General features: G+C 48.9%; 1 protein-coding gene across 2 annotated transcripts in view; it reads right to left on the reverse strand.

Annotated features, from left to right (window-relative positions):
* Nucleotides 1-12,100, reverse strand: part of LOC142572721 (uncharacterized) — a 55,947-nt gene that overhangs the window by 9,658 nt on the left and 34,189 nt on the right. For both annotated transcript variants that reach the window (XM_075682024.1, XM_075682023.1), the window contains exons 2-3: nucleotides 2,005-2,935; nucleotides 419-640 (exon numbers count right to left, since the gene is read on the reverse strand). In XM_075682024.1, the coding sequence (XP_075538139.1) occupies nucleotides 419-640; nucleotides 2,005-2,935 (1,153 nt within the window). The remainder of the gene's footprint in view (nucleotides 1-418; nucleotides 641-2,004; nucleotides 2,936-12,100) is intronic.

The raw sequence follows: 12,100 nt of genomic DNA on the forward strand, positions 1-12,100 counted from the left end.
TCGAGACGTGATCTTTAAGTATTCTCCAATTGTTCAACAAACATTTTAAAAAATCAAGTTATATCAACAAAAACTGCCGGACCATTCTTCCTAATAAAGCTTCTTCTTCTTCTTCTATATCAACAACCGTAAAACTACAGGAACTTGCGCGCAGAAACTCACGTGGACACTCACTGTTGTAGTGAAGCATTGACATGAAAGCACTGCGCCATGCCAAAGTGCACAAAAACCAAGGCTTAAAACAAACAAAGAAAGAGAGAGAGAGACGGCCAACACACGGACATGTCGGGGTAAGCGCGAACAACCCATGTTCTAAATAACTAGCCACCCTACTCACTAATAGGACCGAAATACTCCTGCACGTGTAATGAAATCGTCACCTGTCAAATCTACGGAACAAGGTCGTTCCGAGACTAACCTTTTCGTTTGGGTCTTGCGCTGCGTCGAAGCCCTTGGACGAGAAGAGGCGCGCGCCGGTGGCTGCAGCCCGCACCTTCTGCACCACGTCCTGGAGGCCCGTCTCCTCGGCCGCCCTGGCGGTCTCCACTCGAAGCAGCAGGTGCGCCTCCGAGTCCCGGATCTTCCGGACACGCTTCTCGGCCTCCAGGCGAACCTTGGACTGGATGTCGCTCTGGCTAGACTGCGTGCGAAGCGAGATGCTTGGAGAAACAAAGAACGCGTGGGCTGTCTGTAGCTCTCCCCAAGTGTACAACTCTTCGATGTTGCCGAGTGTGCTCCACGTTAAATTTTTCCCATTGTCCTGCGCGAACACGATAGTTTTTCTACTAATATATCTTGCACCAAACTCTGCACGTCGCTATTTGGTGTATGTGATTACTAAGCGATTAACTGTAAACTCTGCGTCAGCAAAACGTAAGTGAAAGTTGCACGCGATAACGTAAGTCAATATTTAGCTCTCTCTTTCTCTACATGTCTCAAGAACTGGTTCATCTCTGCTCCGAGTTTCACAAACGTCAATGGTCACGAATCGCCATAAAGCCCACAACAAGTTCTGGTGTCTCTCTGGATCCTTTGAAACCACTTTCTCGAGTCCCTACTGGAATTAATGCCGCTCAAGCATGGTACCCTTCGCTACCGTTGGTTTGGGCTATTGAAGCGCTCATTCTTACACATCTCTTTTCATGAGCCCTCGTAAATGTCGGCTCATTGCGTGAAGCACTGTTTGAATTATTTTCACCTGCTTCTGACACAACGCAACCCCGTCTTTCTCGGCGAATTGGTAACTTGGTGCACAAATTGAATTTTTATTTCCTTCTTCATCTAGAAATAGTTGAGTCTTTACCTTTGTATGACAAGTCACACATTATTTATTTGTTCCTCTATGAATAGATACTCATTAGATATTCCATTACGGCCGCAACGTCGTGCATGAGACTAAACAAGGTGGTTAAGTTACAGAAAGCATATTTTACTTTTCGCACGTCGACGGAGAGTAACAGCTTCTGAATAAGATTCTATTAATCACTCCTCGAGGTTGCATTCTGCTATGTACAGAACCTAGCAGATTATAGACAAAGTAAATGGTTGGCATAAGATCGCACCGGCGCAGAGGGAACACGCTCCTTAATTGGAAGGTATTCTGCACGATTATATAAGGATCCTACGCAATCACCATAAAAGGCACTGCTATCTTCCGATGAAAACACTGTAGACAACTAAAAAGAAGAAGAACGCAGCGAAGACAAGAGAGCCAAATCGCAGTGTCTATTCCCGAGTTTGGCTTTACGCTTGGCATAACATGGCCTTGCAACCGCAAATTTATAAAGCTAATGAGCCTCGCAGCAATACGGCTAACATTATTCTGTCTACAAGTTTATTCGCGGTGCATCGCTTGGATCACACTCGCATTTGGCGCACCACCCGGCAAAACGAGCCGTTATTATTCTTTGGCACGGTTTCGCCCCCGCAAAAGGCGGCCTTCTCCAGCGGCACGCGCCCAGCACACGCACGACCTCGGCGAGCCTGCAGAAAAAGAATCCAAACCTCGAACTTCTTGTATCGCAGCGCAATCTTGTCGACTGTAGCGTCGAGCTGGTCGGCAATGTGTCCGAGCTGCTTGGCCAACTCCTCCACGTGCCTGGCCATGCAGAGCGAGCAGTAGGAGAGCTTGCAGTGCTCGCAGAACACGCTGCTGCCGCTGACCGTCTGGCAGCCGCAGCACTGCAGCAGCTCGTCCATCGAGGCGTAGTCCGACTCCAGCAGGTCCAGGATGTTCTGCAGGTGAATGCTGGACGGGAAGCCCGAGATCCCTTCCTTGGGGAGGGGAACCTCGGAGCGGCACTTGGCGCAGCGCAGCCGACTCGCGTCGGCCGACATCACGCTGTTCTGCAGGCACAGGAAGCAGAAGGTGTGCTGGCACGGGAGCATCTTGGGTCGGTGCAGGCGGTCCAGGCAGATGGGACACTGCACCATCTCCTTGAGGCTCTCGGTGCCCTTCGAACTCAAGATGGTGATGGAAGCCTGTCGCTGCGCCGCGTCACCTCCGCCGCCGCTATTCCCGTTGACGTGCGCGGAAGATCCGTTCGACGCGTCGGCCGGGGAGTAACTGCCGACGCTGTGCCCGTTGACGCTACCGTTTAGCGTCGCAGTCGAAGAATGAAAGCCGTTCTGCGGCGAGTGTGAAAGCACGCTCGCTGGCGCCGCTGCGGCGTGGGAGTTTGTAGGTATGGATTCGGTGGAAGCCGACGAGGAAGTCCCGTTCGACGAGGAGTGATGAGAGCCTTGATAACTGCTTGCGGCCGGCGGCAATGAGGGAGAAGCGGAACTGGCAGGTCCGCCACCCGACGTTGAGGGACTGTTGAAGTGACTCCGGTAGTCGGAAACGGGAGGCATTGCGGGGCTGCAGGTGGGAGTCGCGGGAGCCGTTCTCACCTCCATCTTGCTGGGGAAGTGAACCAGCTTCGGTTGCGGAATCCTGCGATAAAAGACGGGGAAGAAGAACTTGTGAACACGGCGTTATCAATCAGCTCATTCGACACGTTTTAGATATTACGTAATGATAATATGTTGCACGAAACCTAAAAATAGAGAGTCTTTCCTGCGCAATGCGAGTAGGTTTCGCTTATTTGCTGTTCCTTTTATTCTCTTCCTCTTAATTTTTACTAAACACAAAGGCAGCAATGGAAACTAGTGAAAAGTGTGAACGTAGCACAAATTAAGCACTACTGCTCCAAATCTCGAATTTAGTTCAGGATGCTGTGAACATTTCACGTCACTGACATAAAGCTGTGAACTGTAACCTAATTTCTTATTTTACGTTTGCAATACTTCGCGTAAGATCAATAAGTGTTCAAGCGCGCAGCACATGCCCGCTAACAGCATCCATTCGTATTCACGGCGCTGCTCTGTATGGCTTTCAGTGTTGCGATAGCACATTCTTGCACAAAGTTTCAATTACGAATATAAAATAGACCGATATTCAGCAAAGCGAGAACGTTTATCCTTTCGCACCCAGCGCCAATTTTGTTCGTCAGTTCCTATGCTTTTCAAGCTCTCGCAACCTTTTCTCGAAACATTTCAAGTCAATTACAGTACCGAAGCGACCGTGATACAGCGCGACGCACTGAAAGTATTATGTACCTACACGCAAATACTTTATTGAGGGCAGTGGGTGGATAATGTGTAGCTATTGATGAACGTACCGCTGCGGAAGCTCAATTGTTATGATGTTCTGCTGTGCATGAGTACAAGGTCTTGGGTTCAAGTACTTGCCGCCGAGGCAGCAATATTGCGGGGGCGCTGAGCGAAAATTCTCGTGTAGAGAGTTTTGGGTACACGTTAAGAAACCCCACATATATAGTCTACGTTTATCCACAGTCTGTCATTAAGGCTTTTCACAAAGCCTCTGCGTTGCTTAGAAATGTTAAACCTAAACAACTAAATATTGTTCTTATCAGCGCCACACAATCCTTTCTTTTTTTTTTCAAGTTGCTTTTCTTCTTTTACGACGCGTACAGTGGCCACAGTAAAGTTGTTTTGCTCGCAGACAAATATTTCGAATCGTATGACTGTAAATAATGTGCCGTGCAAAACGAATATACTTCTCGAAGTTGGCTTCTCCCCACATGGAAGCTTACGGTGGAGAAGCCGCCTTTGACGAATGCGCGCCGCTGGAGAAAATGCACATACACGAAGAACGTCGGAGGCGAGTCGCAGGTACCATATAGAGGGAGTAAAAATATATCCGCAGTAGAGGAGCCCTGATCTGTCCTCGACTAGATATTGTAGACTTGTCTAGCGAGAGGCGTTACTTGCTTGACGAATATATATAGCCAGGCATCCCGTAACCTGAGGGTTCAGATTCATCTCCCTCACTGAACACTGTAAGTTCCAGTATTTATCGGCGGTTGCACTTTTGTGCTCGTATTAGTGCTTAGGGCACTGCATGGGCCCGGGCATGAAGCCACGGGCCCGAGCTATATATATATATATATATATATATATATATATATATATATATATATATATATATATATATATATATATATATATATATATATATATATACATATATATATATATATATATATATATATATATATATATATATATATATATATATATATATATATATATATATATATATATATATATATATATATATATATATTCGCATGCTAAGTGGCCTCCTAGGGCGAAACCGTACGATCAAGGTAAACGCATGCGTACCAGCGGAAAAAATAACAGCACAGGCAACGGGCCAGATCAATGATGTTCCCATTGGAGAAACAAAGGTTTCAGTCGATTATTGCTTATACACTGCAGCTGATTAGACCCACAGAAGGTGAAGCTGACACATACCGGTACAATCTGTAACTAAAAAAAAAAAGTCTTTTTTTTTACTTGCAAGCCAGGCCTGGTCATGCACACGTGGACCCTGGCTAAGCTCTAAGCTTAGTAATGAACATCCGGGCCCGCGCTAGGCCCGGGCCCGCGCTAGGCCCGGGCTTAGTAACACGGGCCCGGGGCGTGCCCGGGCTCAGGCGTCATAAAGCCGGCCCGTGCAGTGCTCTGTAGGGCCTACGTGCCGGGGTGACCTCGTGGCTAAGGCGATCGCTGCTAAGCGCGAGGACACGCCGGCGACATTTTGGTGGGGACGAAATTCAAAAACACCCGTGTACAGAGCACTGGGTGCACGTTAAAGAAACCCAAGTAGTCAAAGTTAATCCAGAGTCCACAAGTGCGGCGTGCCTCATAATCAAATCGTAGTTTTGGCACGTAAAACCCCAGAATTTAATAAATTGTTATATCGCCTTCAATTTCGGCGACCTCTGTCACAAAGGAAGACAGTCTCAGCCCGTTTTATTATCTTCTATTTTTTTTCGGACTGCTCTTGATGTCCCATTCGGCACCCATCCTGCGCGCTTTCTGTACGTGCCTCGGAACCCAAATAGACACTCCTTGACGTTTGGAGTATTAGGGCTTCAGTTGTTTTCTTTTTTTTTTTTTGTTATTGATACTACCATTTCTTGTATACATTTCTTTCGTGTGCTTGCTGTCATTTCAGTAACCTCCATCTGAAGTTGCAAGCCCTGCATGTAGCACGGCTGACATTTTTCGGCATGAGTAATCTCTCTCTCTCCCTCTCTCTCTCTCCCTCTCTCTCTCTCTCTCTCTCTCTCTCAAGCCCTTGCATGACGAGAGCTTCATCTCGCCTCCTTTACGGAAGGTAGGGAAGTCTCGTACAGACTTCGGCCATCACCACGACGCGCCATGGCCCAACAAGGACGTGAAAGGAGCAAAATGCGAACCAGGAAGGAGAATGACCAGTAATAAAGAGGACCAGCAACGAACCAATCTAGCAAGGAAGAACCAGCAAGCAGGTGAAATGAGTTAAACGATATAGAAAGTGGTTCGCTCTTTATGTTTTTTTAAGTACTTTTAATAGCATTGTGTAAATGTATTATGTTTACCAGCAGTATTTTCAACAGAAAGAGTACTTCCTAACGCCATATATTGAGGCATGTTAGATTGATGTGGTATATGCTTCTGTAGTGACAGATCACGTTTAGCGCGACCGGATTGCTCGCGCGTTGGGAAGCCAAATAAAAGTGAAAGGGCGGCGACGCCTATCTTCACTTTCCCGATACTGCTTTCGCTAACATCAGGGCGTCAGACGTATCCCCGATGTATTCTGCGGACAGCATTTAGAGAATCAGAAGGATCAGCCTGAGGATATTCTATGGACTGCTATATACGCACGCACTGGGCTAGAATGAAAAATCAAGAACGATATCGATTCGCGACATGTCGCTGCCTCTTCCTCCCTCTTTTCCTTTCCTAGCACAGAGTAAGTGGCTAGGTTAATCATACTCAGAGAGACCCAACCGGCTCTTCCTATACATAAACGTTGCCTCTCGTTAATACCGCATATTCAAGCATTTTTGTCGGATGCACCGCTTGATCGCCAAGAAGAGCGGCAAAATATATTTACGAGCAGCCGGACTGAACGGGAAAAGAAATATTATCTCGGTACCCAGCGCATACGTTTAGCAATATGTAAATGTATCAATCATTACTTTCAATGTTTCAACAATTGCACCTGGAAATACGGGCCGAATTCATAAAGCTTTCCTTTCGTAAGTGCACTTTGCCATTGGCCGTCCACCTTGACTGATCATATGTCCAGCGTGAGAATCGGCTAAAATTTTATCTTACGAAGAATTCTGGCGTAAGATCGTTTTAGCTACGTTATCTACGAAAGAACTCTTACCCGTACAAAACGATGAAACGAGCCGTCACAACTACCGTAACCACGGAAGCGAAAAGCGTCTTGGCGCCGTTGCCAAACAAAAGTGCCACGGGGTAGCACGAAGCCGCACGGCACGCCTTCCACGAAGTTGGCACCGCCAACCACGAGTCGCACCCGGACATGCTCAAGTGCACGCCTCGCGCTCCTTTCTTCTTTTCTTTTTTCATCTCGTTTCCTTGCGCAAGCTCGTAATTGGCAGCCTCGGCAACGTTCACCTCTACCACTTTCACCGCTGCGCTCCCAGAAATCATAGTACGCACACACATGTACGTAAATACGCTTAGATAACGCGTCTTCTCCATCCATTTCGTCGTGACGCGCCGATACGGAAACCTCACGACTCCGCCATCATCATCATCGTCATCGCTGTCTGTCCCTTTGCCGTACGATTATCGAAAATAACACGTTCGGACAACAGCCGATCGCAGTTTGCGGCAGCACATGCAAGCCGGCATGATGCGTAATAGACGCGTCGCCTTTCCTCAACGGATCGATCATTGCGGTTTGCCTTTTGTCTTTACGCCCTATGAGCGTCTGCGCGTAGCTGCAGGCGGATCTTCGGCTACGGCTTCTCGGCGCTCCGTCGACTTTGTGCAGGTGTCATGCCGATTCAACGAGCGAAATAAACGGGCATCGCATAAAAGGAGACGCAAGTAACAACGCGCCAAAAATGTGCCCCGAGCACCAATTCAGAGGCCGCTTGCGCCGTGGTAAGGCTATGTTTCGAGACGAAGCGTGTAATTTCTACGCACGCCGTTCTGTCGGGACGGCATGCAAATAGAGTCTCACGCCGCAGCCCGTGAGGCAGGTTATAGAGATGTCTCTTTTGTGGATGTCGCTGACCTTAACTATTAGCGGTTGGGTTTCCGGTGATTTGCTTGCAGTTCACAGCACCAGCGCCAAACGCTCGCTTCCTCTAAGTAAGAGGTCGCGCAAACAGAGAGAGAGCTTCCGACGAAGTCCTTCCAGTCTCCGAGAGAACACGTAGCGCTCAATGCTCCGAGAAAACGCTATTTAGCACAGAGCGCTAGACGACATTCTATATATTTGCCTCGTGAGGTCAGACGCATTACCTGGCCTACAACATGCGTGAAGATACCACGAACAGCAGAGTGCTATAGCGCACTTTCAGCTTGGCTTCGTCGTGTCTGCTTCACGCAGCGCGATGAACACTGCAAACGGACGAAATACCTGGGCTCGTGGTGTGTTTCCTACATGCAGCGCCGTCCATGCGGAATGCATTTTGGTCACGCTCATACAGCACCACAAGAAATAGAGGCGGCGATAACACGCCCGAAATAGCCCATACAAAAGTATGCAGATCCCACGTGTACTGTGGGAATAGAAGTTATGCGAAGCGTCTTGCAGGTAGCTGGCTATGGCATCGACCCTGCGGCGGTGCGCCTCCACCAGCTCTTTGGCTCTTTCGATGACTTCGAGCAGGCGCTCATTGTGTAGCTCGGACATGCCGGGTGTTGCGTTTCGCCTGCGACACGTGGTTTTGCCGGCGCGACTGCGGCGGGGCGGCAGACATTTTGGCCCGATCGTCGTCGCCGCAACACTCATCGCCAGGTGTTTCCAGGCGCGACTGCGGCGATGCGACCGCCTAGGGATCATCCTCGCATTCCAGTCATTGTGCCCGAAACAGGCGATGCCAAAGCAGGGATCTCGTTCCAGTCATTGTGCCCGAAACAGGCGATGCCAAAGCAGGGATCTCGTTCCAGTCATTGTGCCCGAAACAGGCGATGCCAAAGCAGGGACCATCCTCTCATTACAGTCATTGTGTCCGACCGGCAGCGCCACGACAGGGTGCTACGAGATCGTGCTCGACATGGTGCTACGGCATCGCTACGACAGTGTGCGTCACCATTAGCCCATTGTACATTCACGTGCTCGTCTTTTGAGGGGTTCCTTCTTGCCCTCAACTGCGAGAGTATAAAAACAGCTGCCCCCGGACGCCAAAAGGAGGGCTCCGATTTCTTCTGTTGAGTGAAGTGCTCTCCCGTCTCTCTACTACGGTCAAACCTGACCGCCAACTCTTTGCGATGTTAAAATAAACAAGTTGTTTCGTTGTTACCAGTCGACTCATGCTTTGCCGGGACCTTCGGATGCTTCCAGTTGTACCCCAGGCCGCCAGGCCAACGCTACCCTTGGGGCTTGCGACCCAGGTACAACCACGGGCGTCAGCGCCGAGTTCTCAACAGATCGTACCAGCAGTCCGATCCCAAACATCTGGTGGCAGCGGTGGGATCGCCTCCGACTTCAAACACGGGGGTCCGAAAGAGCGTGGGCTTGGCTAGCTGCTCGGTCAGGGCGAACAAGTGCCCCTTCGTCTGCGTCCAGTAGTAGCCCAGTAGTAGCCCAGTAGTACGCCATCCTCGAGCTGCTCAAATAAACCTTTTATAGGGAGGCAATGTCCCAGTTGACGCACTTCTCGACGAGGCAGAAGTGTTCCAAGAGATTTTTTGCGAGCGTCAGGAGCCGATTGGCCGTGCACGGGGTGGGAAACTTGTAGGGTTGTGCGAATTACTCGGAACTTTCGAATAACGAACCGAAGAGTGGCCTATTCGACTCGGTCTTCGAATATAAGTCACTATTCGCAAATGCGAATATTTTGCGCACACTTTCCAAATATTTTAGAACGTCAACTGCGCTCAATTAAGCCTAAAATTGGAGAAAATGACGGTAAATTTTCACCTCCGCGGGCGTGGTATAGAAATAAAACATGAGAACTTGCGTATAGTGGAGCAGGCTGGATCGCACAGGCAGCCATACTTTGCAGGCTATACGGTAAGCATTCGCATTCTCCGAAGAGTCCTGAGCGTGCGAAGAAAGTACTTTTTTGTTACTTCATTTGTTCTTTTAATAAGCAACGTTCCATAACGTACTATGTGATGACAGAAACTTGGTAACTTTAAGAATACTAGGGTGTGCACATTGTCATAACGGCTTGTTCATTATTCGAAAATTATTCGATATTCGATTCGATCCCATTCGCTTCTGGCACTATTCGATTCGTATTCGATTCGTATTCTGTCTCTGTACGTCTATCTCTCTCTCTCTCTGTGTGTGTGCGTGTGCGTGCGTGCGCGTGCGCGTGTGCGTGCGTGTGCGTCTGTCTGTCTGTCTGTCTGTCTGTCTGTCTGTCTGTCTGTCTGTCTGTCTGTCTGTCTGTCTGTCTGTCTGTCTGTGTGCGTGTGCGTGTGTGCGTGCGTGCGTGCGCGTGTGCATGTGTGTGCATGTGTGTGCATGTGTGCGCGTGTGCGCGTGTGCGTGTGTGCGTGTGTGCGTGTGAGGGAGCTCAGAAAACGAATGGAAGCCAGAATTGTTTACTTTGTTTCTTTCGGCAAGTTTACGTCTACTTTAGAATTCGATGCCACAGTAATGAGCGCGGCAATTTACTATGACGGTACAACAGCGCCTGCTAATAGTCGCGAAATGTTTCTGTCCGTAGCAGTGGTTCGCTGACGTACAACACACAAAGGTAAGCCGAAATTCCCCTATTGACGCTTTCGTTTCACATGTTTTGCCAGTGCGCAAAAATAAAATCTACGCGTATATTATGAGGTTTTACGTGCGAAAACCAAGATGTGATTATTAGGCACGCCGCATAGTGGGGGACTCCGGAAGTTTGGACCACCTGGGGTTCTTTAACGTGCACCTAAATCTAAGTACACGGGTGTTTGCGCATTTCGACCCCCTTCGAAATGCGGCCGCAGTGGTCGGGATTCGATCCCGCGACCTCGTGCTCAGCAGCCCAACATTATGCCAGTGTGGCAGGCAAAGTAGGACTTAAGACGCCAAGTTGGGCGAGTTGGCACGAGTGTGCAGCGTGAAAAATACGAGAACGGCAACAGAGGAGACAAGCGATGGAAGCGCCTCTATTAGTGCCCGCTCTTTAGTCGTCCTTGTATCTTTCTCCCACTGCACTTTCTTACCATGCACTTTCAAAGCAGAGTTCCTCGGAGCCTACGAGCGTTGAGTTCTTTTCACTATAGGTCTGTTCGCGTATAGAATCGCAACATGGAAAAACTCTGTTTTGTCCCTATGATGTGGAGTGCAGTAATCTCGGCAATGCGTATACTCTTTTTCTCGCACTGCCCACATATGTACAAAGCCGACCTGCCCATTCTTCATATCCGCCACCGAGTTGTGCCTGCTCTTTCTAGATATCCTACCTTTCACTGGCGTTTATTCTTCCTCTTACAGAATTTCCTGCTGGTCTTCGAATGAAAAACGCCAAATCAAGCGTTTCGGGGAAGTGAACGTCGTTTTTATTTTGAGGGCGCTATGTTGTACGAAGCAACGTCGATGTCCGGAGCCAGAAACTTCCGCCAGCTGTGACGGCACCGCAGGGTGTCAGGTGCCATGTGCAACACGCACGGTATTAAAGCATCACAGCAGCTGGTAATCCGGTTCGGTACGACGCTTGGCACAGGTACAGTGCCAATGAACGCGTACAGAAGCACATAGTGTCTACAGCATTTACTAGCATCAACAAACATTCAGTTAGACCGTCCAAAGGCAAGGCCAACTCTTCCTTGCGAGAGAATAGATAAGCCAGAGCTATCGGACTGTTGCCCCGCGATACAACAGCGGTCGCCACCGGCCGGGTAGCCGGATGTACGTTCTATAGTGCTGAACAGAATGGTTTGCTGGAGTGAGATGAAGCGCAGAGCAGCCACACTTCGGCTACTCCTTTTCAATGGGCGTCAAATATGAGATTACATAACAAAATAACGCCCCTTATCGCTGGACGTACGCAAAAGCAATGAAATTTCCCGCTTCTCTTAAGATCCCCAAACTGCCTTCAGATAGTAATGCTCTCTGGAGGCAGTTTGGGGATCTTAAGAGGAAGAGGAACCGAGTCTCTGGCTTCGAGCAGTCGGTGCTCTAACAATCGCAAACAATTTGGCGAATCTAGCCGGAGACATTATGCTGTCGGCGGTCCTCATAAACCGGAACAACAGTTGTTGAAATACCTATTTTAGTCATCGATCCTATAACAATTGTCGCGGTTTCGGTTAGGCTGTTTGCTAGCACTGGCTGATGGACCGAGCACGATGCGTCTTTAGAAGGACGCTGAACTATATATGCTATAGTCAATGCCGCTTATTAAAAGTGCGGTAAGCCAGTGGTTCTGCGGCCGAGCCCGGAAACCTTCTAATTCGTAACTGTTGTTCGCCATTAGTCAGCCGTCTTCGCAGTTGGCAGGTATCCATTCTTACAAACAAACTGTTCCAGTGTAAGAACAGTATTCTAAGTACGGGGCTGCACAAGTACATGACCTATATTGCAAGAGGAATGCACTGCACCATTTAGCGCACA

Source organism: Dermacentor variabilis, chromosome 2, assembly GCF_050947875.1.
Source record: "Dermacentor variabilis isolate Ectoservices chromosome 2, ASM5094787v1, whole genome shotgun sequence".
Taxonomy (NCBI): Eukaryota; Metazoa; Arthropoda; class Arachnida; order Ixodida; family Ixodidae; genus Dermacentor; species Dermacentor variabilis.